This window comes from Maniola hyperantus, chromosome 17, assembly GCF_902806685.2.
Source record: "Maniola hyperantus chromosome 17, iAphHyp1.2, whole genome shotgun sequence".
NCBI lineage: Eukaryota > Metazoa > Arthropoda > Insecta > Lepidoptera > Nymphalidae > Maniola > Maniola hyperantus.
Genome location: NC_048552.1, coordinates 3,653,005 through 3,680,227, shown reverse-complemented (window position 1 = coordinate 3,680,227; position 27,223 = coordinate 3,653,005). Strand labels below are relative to the sequence as shown.

The following is a 27,223-nucleotide window of genomic DNA, read 5'->3' as shown; positions in this document are numbered from 1 at the left end:
ATTATGATGATGATTTAATTTGAATCATCTCGACCCCCGGTCTTGTTCCATTTTAATAAGGAGAAAAAACAATTAAAGAAATATTATGTAGAGTAGGTACTTACGCGCTTCAAAAAAAGGGTTTGAATTTCAAATTGAAATTATGGGAGAGGGCGAGAATTTTTAAAGCGTTAAAAATAAATATATTATGGTGGGGTTATTAAGTCATATATTTCGGATCCTCAGACCCCCGTAATGGAATTATCCTTTCGATCATGTTGCAATAATTTGGTAGCACATTCCTTTTATGTTGCTCAGTGTATACGCATGTGCCTACTCCTACGCACCAATAAGTCGGTGCCATTTTGGTTGTTCAATGGCCCTGTCCATACGAAGTAATATATAAGTCAATGGAAAAGAATGATACTTCAATTCCCCATACAATATGACATAGTTACTTACCACAAAAGGTTTATTGGTTCCAATATTGCCTGATTGATCCTTAAGAAGCCTTTGATTGTGTACCTACAATATATTTGTTGAAATAACCAAGACATCTCTGGGACCGGCACAAAGGGGTTGTTCCCAAAGGTTTCAGAGTAACTGGTAGCGGTCGTCGAGTTCCCAAATAAAATTTCATGAATATTTTTGATATATTCACGGTCAGGCCTTTCATACTTTGCCCGCGTGGCTTATCTGGATTATCTCGGGATTTCCCCTGAATTGTTAGGGTTCCGTACCTCAAAAGGAAAAAAGGAACCCTCATAGGATGACTTTGTTGTCTGTCTGTCGTGTATGTAAAAAAAAGGGACTCAAAACCTACAGGGTACTTTCCATTGTCCTAGTGTCTTCTTTGGCAGGTAGGTAGATCTTATAGTAAAAGTAAAGGAAAAAAATCTGAGATATGTGAATTTTTGGTTACATGACACAAAAAAAAAATTCACAAAAAAAAATGTTTACAAAATTATATGCAGATGGCGCTGTCCGCCATTAACTTGCAGTGTTGTACAGCTGTTGGGGCAATACAGTTTTACTGTACTGGTTTGAGATTTCTATTACGATGGTCGGAAACCTTCGTGTGCGAGTCCGACTCGCACTTGGCTGATTTGTTAACTTGTACGCATTTGTGCGTCCGCTTATTGCGTTTCGTATCTGGCGGGTGATTTGCCACGTCGCACGACAGCTCCCGCAAGTATATCGTGACCTAAATTCCTTTTAAATTTATGGGGATCTCGAACGTTAAAAATGAGTCCGTAAAAGCGGGGCGTCCGCTACGGAAGAGACCCTTTTATTAAATTTTTATATCCCCAACGCTCTCTCTTTGATTGAGAGCGATTATAAACTGTTTTATTAATGCAAAGTGTAAGATTATTTTTGTTACATCATGCTGGAACAACGACATCCATGGGGCTAGATATCTTACTTCATCAAATCAAATCAAAAAAATCAAAAATATTTATTTCAGTAAAACAATTTTAGATAGTGCGTAGAAATTAGGACCATCCTAGTAAGTGACTAGTATTGCTACCAGTATATCTACTTGTGACAGGCGAACTTTTTTGCATTTATGAAATGATAGTGGATTAATATTTAATTTATTATTAATTATGTCGTAAAGATGAGTAGATTTCCTTTTAAATTGTTGTGAAGCAAATTTAGTTTTACATGAAATTGAATACAAAATGTTTTTTCTTCTCGTCTTGAAGTTTCACTATTTTACTAAACTTCATAATATTATTTAGCGCTCAAATCTCTATTTATATAAAAATAAATCGCTGAATGTGTTGCTGATCGCAAATCTCGAGAACAGCTGAACCGATTTCGCTAATTCTTTTTTACAATATTCCTTAAAGTACGGGGATGGTTCTTACTGAGAGAAATTTTAAAAAAATCCTGAAAAAGAATCGACTGTTAGGCGGTACGTAGTTCACCGGGGCAGCTAGTACTATATTAAAAATGGCTCTGATATAAATGACGATGGACAAAACTGCTTTCATGTAGTGTTTCCTAATTGTTACAGGAAAAAAAGCTATACGGAGAGCGTGACTCTAGCATTAATTTTATAGACATACCTACTAGATGATGCTATGTTTTAAGATTACGAGAATCCTGTGGGAACTCTTTGATTTCCCGTGGAAAAAAGCAGTCTATGTCACTTTCCAGTCTCCGTGATGTTTAATTACATCCATGCAAAATATCACCTCCATTTGTCGCTCCGTTGCGGCGTCATACAAACCAACAAACTAATGAACAAATACAAACTAGATTATGCTCGCGAATTCGTCCACGTGATTTGGCCCCTTAGGAGTTGAATTTTGAAAAATCCTTTCGTAGCGGATGTCTACGTCACAATACCTACCTGCATGCAAAATTTCAGCCCGATCGGTCCAATAGTTTGAGCTGTGCGTTGATAGATCAGTCAGTCAGTGAGCTTATCGTTTTACATATTTAGAATATTAGTAGTGATTGCGTGTTGTTTCTATAACAACTTTTAACCTGAGTCTTCTGTTGTTACAGGTGTTCCAAGGGATGCAAAAAGTTGCAGTGTTTCGGACTTTAGTGTCGACGCGTCGGTACAGCTGAGTGGTGAAGTGCTTGGTGCGGTGTTCGCTAATGTTGTGATAGTTGATCCGTCATGGTGCTGACATGGCGTGCGCTGGCGCTGCTGGCCGCGCTGGGGGTGTGCGCGAGTGTACCCGAGACGTACTACCACAACCACTTCGCTGTGAGAGTGCCGGGCGGCGTCGAGCACGTCGATGACATCGCGAGGCGGCACGGCTTCGTCAACCATGGCCAGGTATGTTTTTTTTAAAATTTATAGACTAGCGCTTGGCTGCAATCAGATGATGCAGTGGAGCGCGTTTGCCTAGAATATGCCTATTCACTCTTGACTTAAAGGTACTAAAACTAGAGGGGAAAACTGATGCTGGAAGGGCGTTATGAAGCCAGTTGGTCGACTAGCAGTGTCGGTTTTTCATGCACAATAATTCTCAAACAGCCTCCCCAAACAAGTCGCAGGCAGCCGCTGGATTCTGGCGGCGCGTGCGCGTATTGAGTTCAAAGCGTAGCTCAATAAAGGAGTTACTTCGTATAAACATTGCACACAAACACCTATGGAAGCACCTTCAAAAATAGACTCGAGACAAATAAAAGCTTCTGTAGGCCAACTAGAATTCAATGTTGTCGGAAGCTGGGAAAATAGCTCAGTGCCTTTTCCTGTTTCTCCTATAGGAATAAACCTCTCGCGGATCACATTTCAAACATTTCCTAGCGCATTATCCGGTCTCTGTGTGAAATATGTATTATTGTATAAACTGCATGTGTGTGTCTCCTCTACTCTTTGTTATAAAGACAAAGAATTGAAAGCTTTCTATGTCTAAATCTTGTCCTAAGCTTTTGTTAGGATGTTTCATATGTTGTAAGTTTGTTTCGTTTTAAGGTAGGGGCAGAGTGAACTAGAGTGAGGTAACTCTCGGTTTGATACGGAATCGACAATATTATGTCAAATAATAGGCTATGGTGTTTGATCAAAATCGGTTAAACGGATGTGCTGAGAAAAGCTTTGCTAGCTTTTCCCAGCACATCCGTAGACATACAGACAGACAGACACACTTTCGCATTCATAATATTAGTATGGATCATGTAGTATGCATATCCATCTAGTACATGATTAATGAACGCGGCCCGGTGGCTCAATATCCACGGGCCTACTTAACACGGCTTAATGGAGTACACTGATGTGCTTAGCATTAAATTCATTTGCCGACATGTCCCTACTTGCCAATCAGGAACGAGCTATTGTAGTGAGAGTGACGTCCGTACAGAGATACTTAAACGGTAGAACGGCTGATTAGGAAATTTCGAATGACATAGCTGGTGTTGAAATCATTGATATTTATGCGGTTACGCCTCAAGTATGGGATAGTATAATATGTACACGACAGAAGTTGGAATACGCCTTAGCTTGGTCAAACGCACCACGATTCAGACAGCGGCGTTTTGAAAACTGCAGGTCAAATGAGTGTCACGACGCATAAGGTAGTTCCATAGCAACCTTACAGCTCTTAAAATTTACTAGCTTATGCTCTCTACTTCGTCCGCGTGGACTACACAAATTTCAAACCCCTATTTCATCCTCTTAGGGGTTGAATTTTCAAAAATCCTTTCTTAGCGGATGCCTACGTAATAATAGCTATCTGCATTTCGGCCCGATCCGTCCAGTAGTTTGAGCTGTGCGTTGATAGATCAGTGAGTCACCTTTTCCTTTTATATATTTAGATTTATGACATGGCTATTATAGACAGACAGATGGACATACATATAAACTAGGAGACATGCTAGGAAGAGTACCCACCCTGTAAAAAGTAACATCATAGAGGACATGCTAAGAACTAAGAAGTTCTTGCTTTGCCCGATCTGTTACAAATGTAACGTGTCAATGTCTTGGTGTTCGTGCGAATGCGTCACATAGCTCGTAAACATTCGCTAATCCGATTAATTCGACGACACCCCGACATATTTACTCTGATATAGCCTAGCTTATACAATGTAGTTAAACAATAATGTATCCTGGACCGGGTAACATAGGGGACATCCAAGGAAGTTTTTCTCGCTTTGTCCGCTCTGTTGCGGATGTAACGTTTCAATATCTTGGTGTTCGTGCGAATGCGTCACATAGCTCGTGAACATTCGCTAATCCGATTAATTCGACGACACCCGAGATAATTACTCCGCTTTGGCAAAACCTTTGTCCCCTACGCGTAATCAGATTTGTGGGCTTTTGTGTCCATTTTTGTACACTAATTAGAAGAATTGCGTGAGTAGACAAAAACAAAGAGGTTTCTTAAACAGACTAATTGCATAAAATAATCTTGTCACGTTGTTTTTGTTTCTATATATAAATATTATAGGTAAGTACATACGACATGATCCTCCTGCCCTTAAGTTCTCTTAGGGCGGTTACGCACACAACTGATCCGAATCCTGAAAAATACGTTTCGAAATAGTCATAGAACTATTTGTATGATGGCTTATGACATATTATGACGTAGATATTATGCGTAGTGTATATAGACACACTTTCGGATTTAAATTATTAGTGGATATGGAAGAATCAGTACCCATATCAGTACCCATACCCATATTATAAATGCGAAAGTGTGTTTGTTTGTTGGTTTATTGGTTTGTTGGTTTGTTTGTCCTTCAATCACGTCGCAACGGAGCAACCGATTGACGTGATTTTTTGCATGGATATAGTTAAAGACCTGGAGAGTGACATAGGCTAATTTTTATCCCGGAAAATCAAAGAGACAAAACGGAACCCAAAATCTAAATCCACGCGGACGAAGTCGTGGGCATCAGCTAGTGGATTATAATATTAGTATTGAAGAATGCATTTAGATTAAATGGCTAGAATTTGGTTCACGAGTCAAGGAGATCCGAGTTGTTTTCTTATCGTAAGTTACCAAGAGTTTATCTACCCTTTTCGCTCCATAAATTACGAGCATATTATTGTAATAAATTCTACTTGTATGTGATGTTAAATATGATTCCTATTGTGCTGAATAAAGACGTAGTAAAAGGGTGTTCGGGACGGAAGGAAGCGCGGACCCTCCCTGCGGGGTTTGGCCCGTGGACTTCGGGACACATTGTGCTTTATAGAAATTAATGGATATGGAAAAGATTTTGGGAACTACTTTGATTCAATATACAAAAAAAATAAAAACCGACTTCGTTACATAAACACTAAAAATTGAAAAATAATTTAATTTATTACTGAATATATTATGTATACAAGAGTTAATATAGTTCCATAATAATACTTTTTGGTGCCGGTGCCAATTAGCTTTAGCTGCGCGAATCGTCTAGACTTCATATTTTTATGGGACTCCACAATGGCACCTCATTGGCACCGGCCCCAAAAAATATTATTATGGAACTATATTAACTCTTGTATACATAATATATTCGGTAATAAATTAAATTATTTTTCAATTTTTAGTGTTTATGTAACGAAGTCGGTTTTTATTTTTTTTGTAAAAAATTTTTATTTCACAATTTTTAGTGGCCCCATGGAATTATGCTATGACTGGTTAAAAATCTACTGTTTACTAAGCTATTACACTGATCGCGAGCAATTTACTCTTATCCGTTGAGGAGTTCCAGTATCTATCTTCGAAGATGTTCATCAGATCTTCACCAAATTGAAATGGGACCAACTTTGAAGTATACCCTTTCAAACAAAAAAAGAATTTTCAAAATCGGTCCAGGCGTTTTTGAGTAATCGGGGAACATACATAAAAAAAAAAAAAAGATTCCGACGAATTGAGAACCTCCTCCTTTTTTTGAAGTCGGTTAAAAATGAAATTAACGCCAGACGCGAACAAATGATTTGGTATTTTATTTTTTGAACATGTTTAATCTATCCGTATCTAACTAGCTGATGTCTGCGAATTCGTCCGCGTGGATTTAGGTTTTTAAAAATCCCCTGGAAACTCGTTGATTTTCCAGGATAAAAAGTTGCCTATGTCACTTTCCAGGTCTTTAACTATGCCCGTACAAAAAAATCACGTTGATCCGTTTTGCGACGGGATTGAAAAAAAAACTTATCATATATTATACTTATCATACTTAGTTACTTTTCTGGACAGTTGTGAGGAACAAACATTATTCCAAATTCAAATTTATGATATGAAATTAAATTTCGTACTCAGGTACTTTTCTGGACATTTGTAATACTGTCCGGGAACTTTAACTTTCGAACCAATCTACAGGGTATGAAATGTGCACATTTCATACCATTATTTTGAAAAACTTATTTGTACATTTTCTCTACAGTAGATACGTGTTATTCGGTAAATGGAACTCTCGAAGCAAACATTCTGACGGGATTTAGAGCTTTGCATTTTTAGTCTTACGGTCTAAAATATTATGAACTTAGAATTTAACATGTTTTGTTATATGGCTAAGTAAGATAAAGGTCGGGTTCTGGAAGCCTTCTGAATACTTTCAGCGGTGGCTCGTTGTCGTTAAAGTTTAGAACAAAAGCGCAATTTTTAATTACAAACTTTTACGGATGAGGTACCTGTATCGAATTTTTCGCGGGAAGCTTCCTTTGTTTAGAGTAGATTTTAAAAATGTGGCATGCTTTTGATCGCGAAAGTGGCTTGATAATACATTTTTCGGTTTAATATTGAAAACTATTACCTACTAGATGATGGCCGCGACGTCGTCCGCGTGGATTTCGGTTTTTAAAAATCCCGTGGGAACTCATAAATTTTCCGGGATGAATAGTAGCCTATGTCCTTCCCCGGGATATAAGCTAACTCTGTACCAAATTTCATCAAAATCGGTTGAACGGTTGAGCCGTGAAAAGCTAGCAGACAGACAGACAGACACACTTTCGCATTTATAATATTAGTATGGATTAAGTATGGAATAGAAAGGAGTAGGCAATAGTTTCCTTAGGTAGGCCGGTTCAGGGTACCTACTAGCTGAAAATCAGCGCTGTATGTTCTTGTGCTTGTTGCACAAGCTGTGCAACAAGACATAGAGCATAATGTTGAGCTGGGACCCATTTTTGGGTTGTGCCATTCATGACAGTTTGTTCCGGCGCTTCTTTTGCTTGAAGCGCGTTGGGCTTATGCTCAGGTGGAAGAAGCGCCGGAATAACCAGCTCTTGGTTTTAAGATGTGATGTGTATCACAGTTTGGTAAATAAACGTATTTTCTTTCTTTCTTTCAATAATAAGGTCGGATATTTAATTACATTGAATTATTAAGACAGATGAACACATAACCACTCTTTTGCGTGGCGCAGCGGGGTAAAAAGGAAAGTCCTAAATCCTGACCTAGAAAGCTGAAATTTTGTACAGAGGTTTCTTTTATAATGTAGACATGGATTAAGGCCGCATTTTTCGAAATTCCCAGGGGATAGGGAATAAAGAGGATTTATATATTTTAGCGTGGGCTGGTGGTCGTATCAAGTATAAGGTAATGACACTTGACAATACTAGAGTGTGCGAAATCTCGGTTTGATCCTGAATCGACGATATGTCAAATATTAGGCTATGGGTGACCTAAAAATCAAAGAAAAATAGGCTACTTATTCATAGGTCAAATTTAGGAACATTTGACGCCTGCCAGTGACGTCGAAACCTCGACGTTTTGTTACAAGGTACCTAGCTGAATGAATGCGAAAACTTCCGCGACGCCGAGGGCGTTAAAGTCACGGTTAGATAATATATAAAAAAAATAAAAAAAAGATTGTAAAGAATAAAGATAAAAACTGATGTATCTCTAACAAAGGAAAAGTGTTGCGCCATGGTTACGCCCCTACAATTTATTCCATTGTTATTTTTAGTAACGCGATACGTCAGTGATAATAATATTCGTCGTTATGATATAGAAGAGAAACATTAAACAGCTGTGAGCGTATTGACTATTGTTTAGTATGAAACGTTTCCGCTTCGTTGCACGCACAATAGTCTATTATCATTGCTCGTAGTCTATGTTATTACTATCATTGAATTATACATAGGTTAAGGTAGTATCAGAGTAAACTACAGTGAGGGAACTGTCGATTTGATCCTAAATCGACAATATTATGTCAAACTAGATGATGCCCGCAACTTCGTCCGCGTGGATTAAGGATTTTAAAAATCCCGCGGTAACTCTTTGATTTTACGGGATAAAAAGTAGCCTATGTCCTTCCCCGGGATGCAAGCTATCTCTGTACCTTTCATCGAAATTGGTTGAATGGATGAGCCGTGAAAAGCTAGCAGACAGACAGACACACTTTCGCATTTATAATATGAGTATGGATATAATTTCACAATACGTAATAACTAATAAGGTAAACTGTACGTAATTAACTAAAAATTTAGACGCGTAAGTTCATAATAATAATTCAGATCTACGAACGGACGTTACGTTAATGTTTACATTGTTTTATTAAAGATAGTTAGTTAAACAGATCAAGTTTAATTAAGTAAGTAACTATTAAGTTTAATTTGCCATTAGGCAAGGGGAACGTGAAATCATCAAAGAAAAATAGCATGACCGCTAGGCCACGGTTTCGCTTACGGCTTACTGCCAATGACGAAATTTGTGATACTGTGTATGTTCACTTAGTACTGAAGCGACTATTAATGCCATCTAGTGGCGATACTTTGCAGTTATCGAAACTACTTTCAAAATGCAGCTCATTGAACGAGAAATGACATAATTTTGCTTTTTTACTATATTTTTGTAATTCTTATGATCATATGATAGTGTTTTTACCTACACTTCAAGGAAATATAGTAAAAAAGCATTTAAAACGAGAGAAATTTCTAAATAGTTATAAAATTATTTAGAAATTTCCTTGAAGTGTAGGTAAAACACTATTATAAAAATTATAAAAATACATTAGCACTTAATATAGCACAAAAGTATTCCTTATGTGGAAGTCTTCGACGAGGCTTCGCAAAGTGTGGAGGGTCCGCCCGCACTGCAGGCGTCGCCGGCGCCTCCTTTGAGAATTGAGACACATAATGTAATATTCCGGTGAAAGGCGGACGGTGACAGGTGTTCTCGAACGGCTATGAAAAATGCGCCGCCTCGGGAACTAGGTAATGGAGGTATGTGTCAACGGATAGAGGGATAGAGTTGTCGGATTCTTTGTGCCTCGCAATAAGCAGCAAATATGCCAGATGCTCCCTGCGATATACACTGTAGCTTTTAGCTATACTCTTCATTTATAACTGGCATAAATATTATTATTTATAGTCGTTTTACTTTCTCCACCTCGGTTCCGTACCATCGTATATAAGCTATAACACGTACTTCTTAATTTTTAAATTTGCATGGCGGCGCATTTTGAAATTCGCCATCTTGGTTTTTTTATTATTTGTTGTTAATTGTTAAAGTGGCAATAGAAATACACACTCAGTGTAATTTTTAACTTTACCTATTACGTCTGATGATACAGCACTAAGATAGCCCTAAGAGATAAAAATAACTGAATTAGTAACTTAATATAAGACAAAATATTCCTTATGTGAGGCTTTGCAAAGTGTGGAGGGATCGCCCGCGCTCAGACAGACGGACAGACAGGCAGACAACAAAGTGATCCTATAAAGGTTCCGTTTTTCCTTTTGAGGTACGGAACCCTAAAAATAACAGTATATTATCCATCAAACAATCCAAACTTCAGGAAATGAAAGTTTTTTCGAGTTGCTGATTTTGACTTATGGGATGTTAGAACTTATCGATATCGTAGTTTTTTTTTCAGCCTGGTATCTTGTAAAACTCAAGTATTTTAGAAGGGAAAACTCTTTACGCGCGTTGGGCGATTACGGGATGAGTACCTATTGATTCTACAATTTGAAAATCCAAAAAAAAAAATCTCTACGCGGATCCTTTCCAGTTGGCCAAAGGAAACCCCACTGTTATTTCATAGTTTCAATTTTCCCTTCTGTGGGCAAACTCCACTGCAAAAAATCTTTCTGCAAAATTAGTACCTAATAATTTTCCTAGTCCATACTTATTAGGTACTAGCTTATGCTCGCAACTTCGTCCGCGTGGACTACACAAATTTCAAACTGTCTAAATATAATATGATGTTGTAAAAGAGTAGTATATATATGGTGCAACTTTTCATTGCATTATTGCATCATCCTAGTGACAATTAAAGTTTCAAAGAGAGTGCACGCGTCTTTTATTAAAAATCACACTCTCCAGTGGAATCGAGCAAAACTCAATCCTATCGCGTTGACATATGGTCCAATCGAACGGATCTTACGGCCGGCGACCGAGCGAAGTCCTAGTGCCTACGTGACCGAACGGCAGTTTTTTTGTATGAAGTTCGCCACGTTGTTCCGTGAAACGAAATTGCAAAGTAAATGTCAGTTTATTGCGATTAAAAGTATAAAAAACACGCGAGTGAGATTTAAAACAAGGATTGAGTTATTATACAACGTGTAAAGTTAAGTTAATTACGTTTATTTGAGTTGAGTTTGTTCACCGTAATTAACTACGCATAACCTATACACGTACCACAATGGAAGAGTTGATCGCATACCAAAACGAGTTGTTAGAAAACTTGAGGCGCTCCGATAAAAACTTCAAAAAGTCACCGAAGGAGAGATTAAGACAGTCATATATTGAGTCACGCCTCGAAATATTGGAACAATTATGGAAAGAGTTCACGGAAGGGCATAAAAACATCATTTACAAAGCGAGTCGTCTGGACAAATCTGTCACCGTGAGTTATCTTAAGGACAACACGTACGAGATTTTTGAGGATTTATACTTACAATATAAGACCGTGTTAAAAGAAAACTTGCAGCCTCATTGTTTAGAGACAACAACTACACAGCCAACTACAGAGAAATCAATCAATGAGGTTAAGTTACCTGTCATTCAATTACCGATATTTAATGGAAAGTACGAGGAATGGCAGACTTTTTATGATCTATTTTGCACATTAATACATGAAAACAAACGATTAACACCTGTACAAAAATTACACTATTTGAAAAGTAACCTAAAAGGCGAACCTGAGTTAATGTTACGCAATCTGCCTACAACGGACGCCAACTACCTAGAGGCATGGAGTCAACTAATCAAAAGATACAACAACAAAAGATATAATTGTAATGAAATTTTGAAAATTCTTTTTGGTCAAAAAGTGATAAGTATAGAGTCTGCATCTGCCATCAAAAACATAGTCGACACCACCTCAATGTGTATAAAATCATTAAAAAGCCAAGGAGTCAAGACAGAGACCTGGGATCTGTTCATAAATTATGTGGTAGTGTCAAAATTAGACACAGAAAGTGTCAAACTATGGGAACAAGATCTCAGCAAGGGCGACGATGAGTTACCAACATGGGAGCAATTAAAGGATTTCTTAGAGGCAAGATTCAGAGCTTTAGAGATGGTAGAGACCAGCAAGGCAGGGAAACGGTGGACACCTCCGGCTAAACCCAAGGCGTTCCATGTCAGCGTTGACGAAGATAGTGTAAAGAGTGATCAAAAGTGCGCGTTTTGTAACATTAATAATCATTACATTTTTAGGTGCAAGAGATTTAGTGAAATACCGACCAAAGAGAGACAGGACTTTGTACAGAGGAACCGTTTATGTTTCAACTGCCTTTCTCCTTCTCATTCAGTCTATAAATGCAGAAGAATAGCAAACTGCAGACGGTGTGGAAGACGACATCACTCACTTCTCCATTTTGAAAAGGAAGAGAAAGAGCAGAAGGATGAGAATGCAAAAGTGGCTGAAACAACTCGGACAGGTACTATGAGCGAGGTGCAAAATTTGTCAAACTCTAACGACACACATATTGTAAGTAACTTTTCTAGTAAGCATGTAACAAATAATGTATTATTAGCGACTGCGAATGTATTTGTTAGAACTAAAAATGGCTGTAAGCGAGTAGTGAGAGTTTTATTAGACCAGGGTTCACAAGCGAGTTTCATTTCAGAATCAACTGTACAGTTTCTTAATTTAACGCGTAAATCAGTCAGTGGTTGGGTGTCAGGTGTGGGAGAAGGGCAAACGAGAATCAAACACATGGTTTCACTCATCGTGGAATCACGCCACAATCCCAGAGCTTCAGTCTGTGTAAATGCATATGTATTGCGTTCACTAACAACACTGTTACCCACTACTAACCTTAGCACTCCTGAGTGGTCAGAGTTAGAGAATCTAGAGTTAGCGGACCCAGGATACACAACACCAGGAAGAATAGATATTCTTCTTGGAGCTGAAGTATATAGTGATATATTGTTAGAGGGCATCATAAAACACCCGCAAGAAAACTTATTAGCTCAGAAAACAATTCTTGGCTGGGTACTATCAGGGAAGATGTCAGAGGAGTCAACTTCAGCGAGGAGATATTTTACAAGTCTACATATCAACGTTAAAGAGGATGAGATACTAAAACAATTTTGGGAGTTGGAAAATGAGCCTAATAGTATAGTGAAGAAACTATCAAGGGAAGAGGAAAGATGTGAAGAATACTACAATTCCACAACCGTTAGAGATGAAGAAGGAAGATACATTGTGAAATTGCCATTTAAAAATGAAGAGCCAGAGTGTCAATATGGAAATTCAAGAGAAATAGCAGGTAAGAGATTAGAGATTTTAGAAAGAAAATTAAAGAAGAATGAGCAACTTAAAGGAGAATATACACAGGTGATGGATGAGTACATAAATTTAAATCACATGATAGAAGTTGATGCTAAGGAGGTAGATAATCCTAAGGCAGTATACCTTCCTCACCACGCCGTTTTGAGAGAAGACAAGACTACATCTAAGGTACGTGTGGTTTATGATGCCTCGTGTAAGGACGGAGTCAACGGTGTCTCTCTAAACGACTGCCTACTTGTTGGGCCTAAACTGCAACAAGATTTGCGACATATACTAATGAGATGGAGGGTGCATAAGGTATGTCTTGCTGCAGACATTGTGAAAATGTATCGAATGATACGTGTAGCTGAGGAAGATACAAACTTTCAGAGATTACTGTGGAGATCCTCACCTGATAAACCTGTAATTCATTTTAGACTGTTGAGATTAACATTTGGAACTGCATGTGCACCATATCTGGCAGTGAAAACTCTACAAAGATTAGCTGATGATGAAAAAACAAAGTATCCTATTGCAGCCGAGATTACAAAAAGAGATTATTATGGATGACTTACTGACCGGCTGTGATAGTCGTGAAGAGGCCTTACAGATTTATGAAGAAATGAATAAATTAATGACTTTAGGTGGATTTCAACTTCAGAAATGGTGCAGCAATGATGATACGCTACTAACCTACATTGGACAAAATAAAAGAGATGATGATTCGATTACACTTAAGGCTAATAACAGTCTAGTCAAGATATTGGGAGTGAGTTGGAATAGAATAACAGATTTAATGATAGTTCTAGCTTGGTTAAAGGCTGGGCCGAGTCGATGCAATACATTTGTTAGTAACAGAGTTTCAGATATATTAAACATACTAGATTATAAGCAGTGGGGTCATGTCACTACAGGTACTAATCCAGCTGATTGCCCCTCACGAGGATTGAATGCTGCAGAATTGTGGAATCACGAGTTATGGTGGAAAGGGCCAACCTGTTTACTTACACTAGATACATTCAGAAACATTTCTGAAATTGAAGATACACATGAAGAGGAAAGGGTGAGTTTGTTAATTGCTTTATCACATACCGAGGAGGATCTTATTTGGAATAAATATTCAGCTCTATCAAGAATGTTGAGAATAATGTCATACTGCAGAAGAATTTTAAATTTAAAATTACCAAAAGAAAAACGTCCAACTTTTAGTAAAATTGTTACACTGAGGGAAATGAATGAGACTTTAGATAATTGCATCAAACAAGTTCAAGCTATTGCATTCAACGAAGAAATAAAGCAATTAACATTTCAAGGGTGCATACCCAAAAGGAGTCAGCTGCGCAAGCTTTGTCCCATTTTGGATCAAAATGGGATCCTAAGAATCGGCGGGCATATCCAAAAATCTCAAGTGGAGTTTGATGTACAGCATCCTATAATTTTGCCAGCTAAGAGCCATCTTAGCAGGTTACTAATTGTAGATACACATCAGAGAACTAAGCATAGAGGTCCTCAAATAATGATGAGCTATATGAGATCAAAATATTGGATTCTAAGTGCAAAGGCCCAAGCAAAACCTACCAAGAGTGGGTTACATGCATCAGACATTCAAGAAACCATGGTGTGTAGCACAAAAGGCCATTTTTTAAAAGTAATAAATAAAGTAGTAAAGTAGTAAAGTATAGTATAAGTAAGTAATTTAAAAGTAATAGGAGACACTACACTAACATATGAGGAGCTTGCTACAGTGTTAGCACAAGTGGAAGTTTACTTAAATTTAAAACCCATAACTTTGTTAAGTGATGATCCGGAGGACCCCCTCCCGCTGACACCTGGCAACTTTCTGATAGGTGAACTCTAATAAATATCCCTGATGAAGATTATATTCAATGTAAAATATCAAATTTAGATAGATGGAGGCTCACGCAAAAGATGGTTGCCGATTTCTGGAACAGATGGTACAAGGAATATCTTGTCAACCTCAATCTTAGATACAAATGGAATACAAAAACTCCTGATCCAGAAATCGATGACATAGTTATTTTAATGGAGGATCACATGCCACCTTGTAAGTGGTTACTAGGTAGAATAATACAAAAACACGTTGGGCCAGACAATATTACTCGTGTAGTTACAGTTAAATGTAAAAATGGTGTCTATAAAAGACCTGTCAACAGAATTTGTAAAATAACAAAACAAGATTGTGATTCTTAACTTCTTTATTATTAAAAAACACAAAGAACAGAGTTTCTTGTACATTATATGAGTTGATTCTATAAGTATACTATATAACTTTGTACATTATTGATGTAATCATAGGCTTAAGATATGAGTACTGTCTTCGACTTACTTTGATCAGCACACCAATATTTCTTATAAAATTTAGCACTAATTATCATTATTTAGTATAAAAATGAGTTGTAAAAGCATAATTCTTTGTATAAATTGGTATGGTGATCAGTCAAACTTGTTTCATAATAATGCTACAAGGGTTCTTGTATTATGTTCTAATTCTTAGGACTAAAAACTTATGTTAAATTAATTTACTTTAAAAATTAGGTATCAATTATGTCTAAGAGCTAATTTACATATAACTGAGTACTTATGAACTAAAATTTAAGGCTATTTGATATCTAAATTATCTATATGAAAGTAAAATGATCACTTAGGTACTAGATACTTACAAACTGTCTATATTATGGCCTAAATGATTATTTGCTTAATACAATGTACTTAGGTACTTATGCATACTTCTAACTAATAATCTGTGTAGGTAGGTACTTATACTTAAATCTAAGGTGTGTGTTTAACTTAATTCTAATGTAAAATTGTATAAACTTTATAGGTATTTAGTACTTACCATATACTTACTTTGAAAACCATTGATATACAGTCCACATAGATACTTCTTGTTTCAAGTTGTTTACTGAGTTATTGATATATGTATTATATTTAGTGTTGTATTCTGAAAGGACTGAGTCCTTTGGCGGGCGGAATGTCTAAATATAATATGATGTTGTAAAAGAGTAGTATATATATGGTGCAACTTTTCATTGCATTATTGCATCATCCTAGTGACAATTAAAGTTTCAAAGAGAGTGCACGCGTCTTTTATTAAAAATCACACTCTCCAGTGGAATCGAGCAAAACTCAATCCTATCGCGTTGACACAAACCCCTATTTCACCGCCTTAGGGGTTGAATTTTCAAAAATCCTTTCTTAGCGGATGTTTACGTTATAATAGCTATCTGCATGCCAAATTTCAGCCCGATCCGTCCAGTAGTTTGAGCTGTGCGTTGATAGATCAGTCAGTCAGTCAGTCAGTCAGTCAGTCACCTTTTCATTTTATATATTTAGATATCTTTTTTCCATATGAAGCTGTAGGTACTAGGTTCTTCCATACCGGTATCTTTGATGATATCAGAGGTTCCCAGGGACTGTACCGTACCCTTTGCGGTTCATTTATCATGTGTGTATACGTTATGTGCGACGTTGAATATGATTTTCATTGTACCAAATAAAGTCGTAATAAAGGCCGTCCCGGGGACGGGACGGAAGTACGCCCCGGACCTTTTCCCCTTGAGGTTTTGACCGTGGACTTGGAGTGAAAGGTATGTGGATAAGGTTGCCATAATATGGTATCCAAATAGAGAACACACTTTTTTTAAATTTTTATTCCTGTACATCGATATAAATGACAAGATATGCCCAAGCAAACAAAATTTTTCACGGTTTTGGAACCAAATAAATCAGCGCCATCTCTTTAACGACCCGTTTGAAATCCAGACGTCTCTGAGGTTGTATTGGTGCTAAATAAACATTTTAGGACCAATGGGTCGGTGCCATTTTGTCAATGTTCCTTTATTGTATAAGTTAAACCTTGACTGGGATATCACCTGGTGGTAAGTGAAGATGCAGTCTAAGATGGTAGCCGGCTAACCTGGAAGGGGTGTGGCAGTTTCATTAAAGCATCTAACCCCTTCTCGGTTTCTATAGAAAGCGATTTAGCGTTCCGGTGCGATACCGCCTATAGGCGGTATCGCACCGGAACGCTTAATCGCTTGGCGACACGGCTTTTCCTGTAGGGTAGCTACTAGCTACGGCCGTAGCCTCTCACCAGACCAGACCAGAGACCAGTTAGAAAATATAAACTCCCAAACTACCAAATACAGCTGTCCAAATACAGCCCGTCTGTCATGACATTAATGGTTGGCACATCCTTTGCTATCTATAGTACGCGACAGGTGTCAGGTCATGATGGTAATCGGGATATGAGGCGAGGGGAAGCACGTCACACGCGCTATCCCTCCGGGTTAGCGCGGGGGCTGTGCGGGTGTGCGAGGCGTCCCCACCCCGATTGCTATCTCGACCTGTCGCGTACTATACATTGCACGTCGCTAACGCATTTCAGAGGAAAGCAACTTATTTACCTTTTAAATCAGCTAAAGAAAAATAAATTTGAGACGCAAAACTCTTGAACCTTGATATTATTTACTCATTTACTCTGCTCGTAAATAACACAAAAGAGCATTATTTGTAAGGCTCTTAAAATGTTTATTTAATGAATCAGAAGTGGGATTTTCTCTGTTTGCGCAATTTCTAAACACAAAACTAATTTACACGATTTCTTCTGCCACGTGTGGAAACAGACCTACATTATATTATGGGAATTGTTGAAAAACCTTGTGCAGACGAATTTAAACTCTACGCTGACAATCTTATGAACTAAAATGGTTTACAATAAAAGCTGTTTTGTAGTATTTAACTAAGATAAAGGTCTGGTAGCCTGAATACTCCAAGTCGCTCGTTGTCGTTTAAGTTAAGAACAAAGCACAATTTTTAATTACAAACTTTTGCAGTTACCGTCGTTCGGGCAGATTTTTATTAGGGCAACTTTTTTTGTTGTGTTGTTTTATGAAACTTGTTAGATGCTTGGGATTGGGATATAAAAATATTATTATATCCCATATTATTATTTATCAAGTGATTACGTTGATTTATCCTTTAATTCATTTTGGAACATACAGCCTGAAACACTGAAATATGTAAAATAAATCATAATAATAATACAGAACAAAATAATAACTATTAAGTAGACCTAGGTTTTAGGTCTAGGACTTGGCAAACATCATATTATGACCGGGCATGCATCATTGATTGTTAAATGGCAATGGACATAATAATAGTACACACTAGAAGACAACGAAACACAGAATGTATCTTGAATAGCCATGAAGCTCAAATGCGTTCATACATCTAGGTACAACAAGCGCTGCAAGCGGTAATCTTACGAAATTAAAATCGGTGCTACAAAATTTTTTAATTTTAAAGTAAGGTTCTTTAGGTCCATTTTACTCTTACGTAATTGTTTCGGTGCTTGAATTCTATCTTGAAATATACCTATGTATATCATCATCAATACATACAAGTAATGCCTACGAGATAAGTTTTCTGAAAACTCTACCAATTGGAAACTCAATCGACAGTTTATTCGAAGAACCCAATTTCAATATCGCTTCTAGGCTGGTAACTTTAAAGTTTACCCGGAACGATATCCGAAGATATAGAGACCTTCTTTGGATGTTACGGGTTATTTCCGCAGGGTGAACAAAGTCAACATTTCCCGGTAATTGTCGCTAAAGTTGAACCTAGCAAGAACCCCGAGAGATCAATGGTTTAGCGGTCAGTCATGAAAAGTCCGTGTATGGCTGCTCTTATTGATATTTCAGAACTCCGCCCAGAGGCAAAGTTGACATTTGCCGGGCATTGTCAACTTCGTACACCCTGCGGGTATCGTCTGTAACACCTACATTTCCCAGTTTGGTTTAGTTTAGTTTAGGCTCGCTTTAATATTTACCCAAGCGCATGTCACGTAACTGAATTTTGACTTCAATTACGCTCGAAGGCATTACAAGAAGCTATCTCCATCTAAACTAATTCCATAGATGGTGGTATGACCTAGTTATTTCGTTACTGTAGACTTCTCAGTTCTAGCATATTCCGGATATTTTTAGTTTGTTAGGTTTAGATAATATTATTCCAAAGTTCTACTTAACAAATGAATATTCTACTAAAGTTTTCTCTCTGAAAATGGTATTTAAACTAATAAAACATATATATTATTTTCGAACGACTCCTTCAAAACAAATAAATTGTTAATTGAGTCACTTTAGTTTCTAGGTTATATGTACCTACGTAAACTTTCAAATAATAGAAGTTGATGAAATATAATTTCTCTAGTAACTAAATGAAGACCTTTTTCAAAAACAGGTCAATATTTTAGAGAAGCTTAAAACTGTAGAAAATCGTCTAATTATTTTATATTTTGTAATATTATAATACAATTTTTATGCTATATTTGAATTGGGGCAAACATAATAAATAATATGCCCTTACTTTTTTTTTCCACACAAAAAACACAATATTGGTTTCTTCGTGCTCGTAAGCGCTTGGCGGCTTGTCTGAGCACTGCACATTCCTCTGTCGTTAATACATTACTATTAATTACATTAGTTACATTACTATAATATTCTCAAAATGTAAATTATGCATACATAATACCTGATAATGTTTAATATTTTTAAAAATCATTACCGTTTAATTATAAAATGATGCAGTTTAAAAAAATATCTTCAATTCGATTTAAAAAAAACCCTTAACAATAAGTTGATCGGGAAAATCCTTCCCAATCCAACTTATCACGCATGGGCAAGATAACAGTCCAACGGAATACGGATCTAAACGGAACTACGCAACCCTATTCGGATTTTCACCCTTTTAGTTGAGACACAGTTCACGTCAGTTAGGGAACTTTTAACAAACAAAACGTCGAGGCTTCGATGGCACTGGCAGGGGTCAAATGTTAGTACATATTTTGACCTAGGTAGCCCTTTTTTTCTTTGATTTTGTCACCATATTTGACATATCATCGATTCAGCCTCAGGAGTGCTTCCACTCTTGTTCACTCTGCCTTATAGCAGTGTGATTCGAAATTCTAGACTTTTAGAGCATTATTTATTATTGTCATTTTATGTTCCAAGGGGAGATCCTTTATTACATTTATTTATTACCAAAATATGATTTAATGCTAACAGAATACCGAAGTCTTCTCAAGAAATATCACTTCGAAGCACCACTCTATATTATATTATTGTAATGTAGGTATATACTGTAACATTAAAACGCGAAAATAAATTTCTTTTACGCGAAAAACGTTATTTATTGCGTATCTCTAATAGTCTTTGAGCTGGTGTCAGATTCGTTTGAGTATTTTTTTCAACTATTTCAATCAGTTTTGCCTGTGACAACAAAATAGCAAAGTTGGTGTATTTACTTAAAAATATTTTTTTATTCAAGCACTTAGGCTTCCACTTAATTTAAAAAATTGTAAAAATTAAGCGGACTAAATTCGTTGCTTAAATTCTTCCTGCTGAAAATTTTTGTTAAGTTATTTTTGTAATATCGTTGTAAGAAACTTTGGTGGCAATTAATTGTTCACCATCTCTTAGTCTACATTGATAAGGTAATGAAATATGATCGCGTGAAATAAATGCTTTTTGTAGAGCAGAAAAAAATAAAGAGAATTTCGGTAACGAATTTATTATTCACGTACACTCCAACGGTTTAATTCAGTCGGTTCTATTATTCGCACGTATAGGTACACTATACACTATACCTACAGGTATATATACCGGTAACCGATTATATTACTTATTCATACCGGTATATGGGGTAGTAGCGTGTGAAATAACAGGTGTTAAATAGTACGCAGCGGCGGTACCTGCGTGCGAATAGGTGCTCGATATTATTTTGCCTGTAACATGTTCCGTGCATACTGAAATAGGTTAGGTGGATTAGATTTTATTTATTGACGAGTGGTATATGTAGGTCCTAGTAGGTAAATAATAACGACTTGATATTGTCACTTTTTCTTATACCGTTTCCTGGTCTAACATACGAGCCTGGTCTAAGAATACTAAAATGCTTTAGTGAGGTTGCCTCGAGTTGTCGAGACGAGGAAACCATGAAGTTTGGACTTGGAATGTTAAATGTTAGGAGATCTATAGAGCGTATACCTACTTTGGATGACTTTTTAAACATGATAGGTGCCATTTCATACGTTGCCAAGGATCAGATGTCTTCTAAATATATAAAAGGAAAAGGTGACTGACTGACTGACTGACTGACTGACTGATCTATCAACGCACTGCACAAACTACTGGAAGCATCGGGCTGAAGTTTGGCATGCAGATAGCTATTATGACGTAAACATCCGTTAAGAAAGGATTTTGAAAATTCTTTGAAATAAAATAGAGGTTTGAAATTTGTATAGTCCACGCGGACGAAGTCGCGGGCAGAAGCTAGTTATCTATAATTTTTTTACAACACCAGCTGTAATAAAATACTGATGTGCTGATACCTACTCATCAATGTTATCTATTAAAACTATCATCGGTAATTATATTTACGAGTACTTGAGCTTTAAACCCTTTAGAAAATAAATAGTGACTGCCGTTTTTATGTTCAAACTGTCATGTCATGTGTAAATAAACTGTGGATATAGCGTGTAGATAAGTAATTTTCCCACGATAAGTGTCGTTACTAATAAATAATTATCGTAGTTTAGCGATCATACAGTGTGGAAATTGCTATAAATCTAATTTTTTTACCTATACTACATGGAAATTTCTAAATAATTTTAAATTGTATATGAAACATTGCGGACCGGCAGGAATCAAACCCGCGTCTCCTGGGATCGTGCCCGACGCGCGACGCTCTGACCACTAAGCTACGGTTCGCTTGTTGCCAGTGACGAAATTTGTGATAATATGTATGTTCACTCAGTACTGAAGCGACTGTTTAGTGTTTATGCCATCTAGTAGCGACACTTTTGCAGCTATCGAAACTAATTTCAAAGGCTCATATTACAATGCTTTGCAGCTCTTTGAACGAGAAATGACATATTGGCTTTTTGGTTGGAATGGACGTCATGATTGAGTTAAGCAAGCATTTCAAATAACCTTGACACAATCTGAAAACTTGAGGACACTGTGAGATGATAAGTATGTAAGTAGTTAAGATCAAGTTTGTGGAAATAATGAAGTGATCATCTAAATATATATCTATGTATAAACGGAAAAGGTGACTGACTGACTGACTGATCTGTCAACGTACAGCTCAAACTACTGGACGGATCAGGCTGAAATTTGGCATGCAGGTAGCTATTATGACATTGACGTCCGCTAAGAAAGGATTTTTGAAAATTCAATTCGTAAAGGGGTAAAACAGGGGTTTGAAATTTGTTTGGTCCACGCGGACAAATTCGAATAAGCTAGTAAATAAATAAAATAAAACGCATGTCTCCTGAACTGTATGATAGCTAAGCTGTGTAAACTTCTGTGAACATCGCGTGTAGTAATTTCCGCGACAAACTTAATTACAGCGCGGCGGTTAATAGCCCAGGATCAGGTTTTATCTGTAAGTTTTAATTGTACTGTAGATAACGAACTTCGCAGCGAACTTTACCTATGAAATGTAGTACTTGGACTGTTAAAAAGAAGGTCCTCAGAGAGTTCAGTAGGGCAACAATGACTTTTGAAAACTTGCTATGTAGTTCCTTTCTACCTTCCTACGGGGATGAAAAGGTCTGACATTTTTCATAGGTACACAATCTATCAGCTCAATATAATGCGGAAGATTGGAGGAAGACTCACAATCAAATTATACGCAAGCCTAACAACAGTGGTCGGCAATTAGGCTTTATAACTTGAAAGGTTGCTTATCTCACTCAATTTATCCTGAGTGGCGCTCTTACAAAGGGAATCTAATAAAAACAAACAATGAACATCCAGTCAACTTGTTGGCTTAATTTAAACAAAATTATTGGGCCGTGGCTGCGTCTTAAAGGTCCCTTCCATTATTAGATCTTCAAAAACATTTCTAACAATATAAGTATACCGTTTCATCTCTATATATAAAAATGAATCGCTAAATGTGTTGCTGATCGCAAATCTCGAGAACAGCTGAACCGATTTCGCTAATTCTTTTTAAAAAATATTTCTTGAAGTACGAGGATGGTTCTTATGGAGAGAAAAATTAGAAAAAAAAATCCTGAAAAATAATCTATTGTTAGGCGGTACGAAGTTCGCCGGAGCAGCTAGCTATAATGCATTTTTACGTTCTCACTCGCATTTTGAACTCTATGTGTCAACTGTCATGTCAAAAGTATGGTTCACCTATAAAATTAGGACTAAAATCGTACTTTTGACATGACAGTTGACACAATGTAGAGTTAAAATGGTGAGTGTGTTGTCATTTTGTACGGACTATACGTAAAGAAGCAACGCTCTTCTAACTATTTTTGTGCCAGTCATAACTGCACTAACTACGTAATAATCGAATATTTATATATTTATATTGAAAATTATTAGGCCGTTGCTGCTCCCTCTCATTTTATTAGATCTTCAGAAACATTTCAAACTATAGCTATACCGTTTCATCACAGAATACTAACTATTAATACGAAAAAAGTGACGCTTGATAACTATTTTTGTGCTAGGCATGTTTGCACTAACTACATAATTTTGGATTAAATATCTTAAATATCGAATAGGTATTATTGGGCCGTGGTTTTCATTAGGTATTAGATCTTTAAAAAAATTCTAACTGTAGGTATACCTACAGTTTCATCAGTGAATGCTTAACTCTTTTTGTGCTAGTCATAACAAAGAGTTCTCCTGCAAAATCGATAATAATTATGTAATTACATAGTGCAACTGTTGTAAACCATCGGTATGATGCCCCTTCTTCATGTATTTTTACAATGAAAAAAAATATTAAAGAATTCTACAAAAAAATGGAGTTAACTATGAAATTAATTAAAAAATTAAGAAAAATTATTTAAAAAAAGATTATCGACGAGGATGGGATTCGAACCCACGCGTGCAGAGCACATTGGATTAGCAGTCCAACGCCTTAACCTCTCGGCCACCTCGTCATGTGGAGGCTCTTCGAAATATTGCAACGACTTCGACCTTACTTTCTCGTATCTTAATTTGCGTGTTTGAACAGATGTAAAATATGCGCGTCTATGCGGTTTAGCAAATTTATGTGAAATAAAAACGATATTAGTTGTTTGACTTGTTTTTAAATATCAACAACAAATTAAAACCGTAATCTAAATATATAAAAGGAAAAGGTGACTGACTGACTGACTGACTGATCTATCAACGCACAGCTCAAACTACTGGACGGATCGGGCTGAAATTTGGCATGCAGATAGCTATTATGACGTAGGCATCCGCTGTTAGCAAAAACACTTAGCAAAACTAAGGAGCAAAAAACTGGAAGAACTTTGGACTCAACTGTTTACGTCGTTTGCTTAGAAACGTAGGAAATAGTTCAAGTTTGTATATGGGTGATCGAAATCACGAACTTTAGAATCGATTTTAGCATAGTTTTAGGCCGTTTTGCTTAGAATTGATGTATTTAGTGACCGAAGTGACGAATTATTTGAGATTTAATTTTAGCGCAGCTTTAGAACATCTTGTTTGGAATAAGTTCAAATTTGTATTCAGTTGGCCAAAAAAGTGTGGATTAAAACCGAAAGTATTTTGATCACACTTGTAATTATACCGTTTTGTTCGTCAGCCTCTCATAATTACGTGCGCGGCCGCTTCCCTGTACAAAATGTCCGTAATCGATGGCAACATATTTATGCAAATCGATCTGGTTTGTTGTCACGTCACAGGCCTGTCGTTAACGCTGCGTGTCGGGTTAAGAGTTTCAGGATAGGGGTGTCAACTTATCATTTTCATGTTTTCATTTCAAAGTTTTTTTTTAATTTTTGAATTTGGAACATCGTAGTGTTCAGCGCCAAAGAAATCGAACGCAAATATTGTTTGAATAAAGACTGGCTGGTACGACGGACCATAGGCCGCCAGCTGAATAATAATAATAAAAAAAACAAATTAAAAACGCGCGAACTACACTCCGCGTTTTTGTCAATTTTCACGGATTGTTAGAAATTCTATGGTTTTGTTTTGAAAAATGAGTTCTTCAAGTGACAGTGAAAGTATACAATTAACTCCTGAAAGTATTAGAACTGACGCAAGAAAAGTAATGGATAATCTATTACCTGCAAAATCCCGGGAGAAATATATGAAAGCCTAGATTAATTTTAATTTAGTTGTCTATGTTTTATTTAATAATAATATTACAATAAAATATGAGGCGCCTTTTATTTCCTCATAGAGTTACGTCCATACGTTCAGGATTCAAAAAGCACCCTCGCCGTAAAAATATTATTTTGCTCCCTTATGATACAATCTACTATTATTTATTACCTACTAAAATTTAAGAATGTGGCAACCCTTACGTCGTTGATTGGCTTCTCATTTAGGGCCATTGTGCTCGAATACGTAATTCACGTTAACGTCGACGCCATGAAGATAATCTCGAATACGGGCCGATCATTGATTGCCAACTGCTCCAATGGGCCGTATTCGTGCCAACATTTGTGCCAAGTCGACCGACCAATCTGGGCCTCTTTGGTAATGCATGATAAGGATACACAAACAATCGATTATTATCACTACTTAATTATAAAATAAACCGCCGCGCTGAATTTGGGCTAATCTCAGAAACGGACATAATATTATTATGTACGGACTATCAAACGGTTTTCACCAATATAATATTATCTAAGAAGTTTAGGGTATAACCTGAAACATTTTGCAGAAATAAGCTACCGGTAATAAAGTCGGAAAAAATCGTCATACTTGCGAAACCAGGGCGGTTCGCAAGTTTATTGTAAATATTACAAACTTATCAATACTTATGCCATACTAATATTATAAATGCGAAAGAGTGTCTACTGTCTTACCTGTTCTCTCTGTCTCTCAATGTTACATTTTACCGCCTATCTGTTTAACCGATATTGGCGAAATTTGTATACAAATTGGTACAATGAAAGCTTGCATCCTGGAAACGGACGTAGACTATTTTATCCCAGAAATGAAGTCGCGGGTATCATCTAGTACTTATTACACATTTGTACCAACATTTGTTTCAATTCGTCCGACCAGTTTGAGCCTCATCAGTAATTGGACCGTATTCGGGCCAACATTTGGCCAAGCGGACTGATCAATCTCCGATATCAGAAGTGGGATGAGGAGGAAATGTTTAACTTAATAGTTGCAGCCCTTATAATCATCTACCGTAAATTGGTTTCTCATTTAAGGCTATTGTGCTGGAAATGTTGGAATACATAATTCATGTTAACATGTACATCATGGTGATAATCTCGCATACTGACCTATCAACCTATCGTTGATTACTAACCGTTTCGACGGCGCTGCATGAGTACAGTCAACCGGCAAATTTGGACCTCTTTAGCAATGCAAATGCTCTCGATCACCGTTCGATATTTCGATTAGCGGTTGAAATTGCTTATCTATTAAGCGCATACAGCACATATCCCCTTTTGTCAATGGTTAAGCACTATATAGGTTACATTTATCCTGTTTTGTTTATACTACAGCCTGGTCTAGTGTTTTTTCTTACGGTTCTGTCCTTAGCTTTCTATCCATGATTATTATAGATTTTCCATAGACCATTCTCTATCACAGTGACTACCGAATATACAGAGTGTAACGCGCTAACAAAACCTTTGTGAATAAGTTGCATTTAATATTATAACGATATCATAAATACCAGCTATCTTAAAAGTGATGGATTATTAATGTAATTGTAATGTTGTAATTATTGAGCACGCAATGTATTGCGAACAATGCGATCACAACGCTTTGCATGCGCTGTGAACGACCGCTGTTGCCCGCAAAAGTGTTATTGTAGCCACCTAGACATAAACTAGAATGGAGATATGTGATAACATATACCCTTAACATATAACCTAATTTTCATCCCGGAAAATGAAAGAGTTCCTGGGATATTTTTAAAAACCTATCTATATTCACGCGGAAGAAGTCATCTAGTTTATTAGATAATAATTTATTTAAGTAATTAAAATGATTTTCAGATATTCTATTCTTTGTGCGGGTGAAGCCTGGATATATAAGCTAGTCTCAGAATATAATATGGCAATATCAGATTGCTAGCTGCTCTGATA

The 27,223-nt window shown here is 36.8% G+C and overlaps 1 protein-coding gene and 1 non-coding gene across 4 annotated transcripts in view; one reads left to right on the top strand and one right to left on the bottom strand.

Annotated features, from left to right (window-relative positions):
- Positions 1 to 27,223, top strand: part of LOC117990052 (furin-like protease 2) — a 298,563-nt gene that overhangs the window by 213,735 nt on the left and 57,605 nt on the right. For all 3 annotated transcript variants that reach the window (XM_034977494.2, XM_034977492.2, XM_069504393.1), the window contains exon 2: positions 2,497 to 2,776. In XM_034977494.2, the coding sequence (XP_034833385.1) occupies positions 2,615 to 2,776 (162 nt within the window). In that variant the 5' untranslated portion in view covers positions 2,497 to 2,614. The remainder of the gene's footprint in view (positions 1 to 2,496; positions 2,777 to 27,223) is intronic.
- Positions 24,010 to 24,091, bottom strand: TRNAS-GCU (transfer RNA serine (anticodon GCU)). Its single transcript has one exon. It is a non-coding gene; the product is annotated as a tRNA-Ser (tRNA).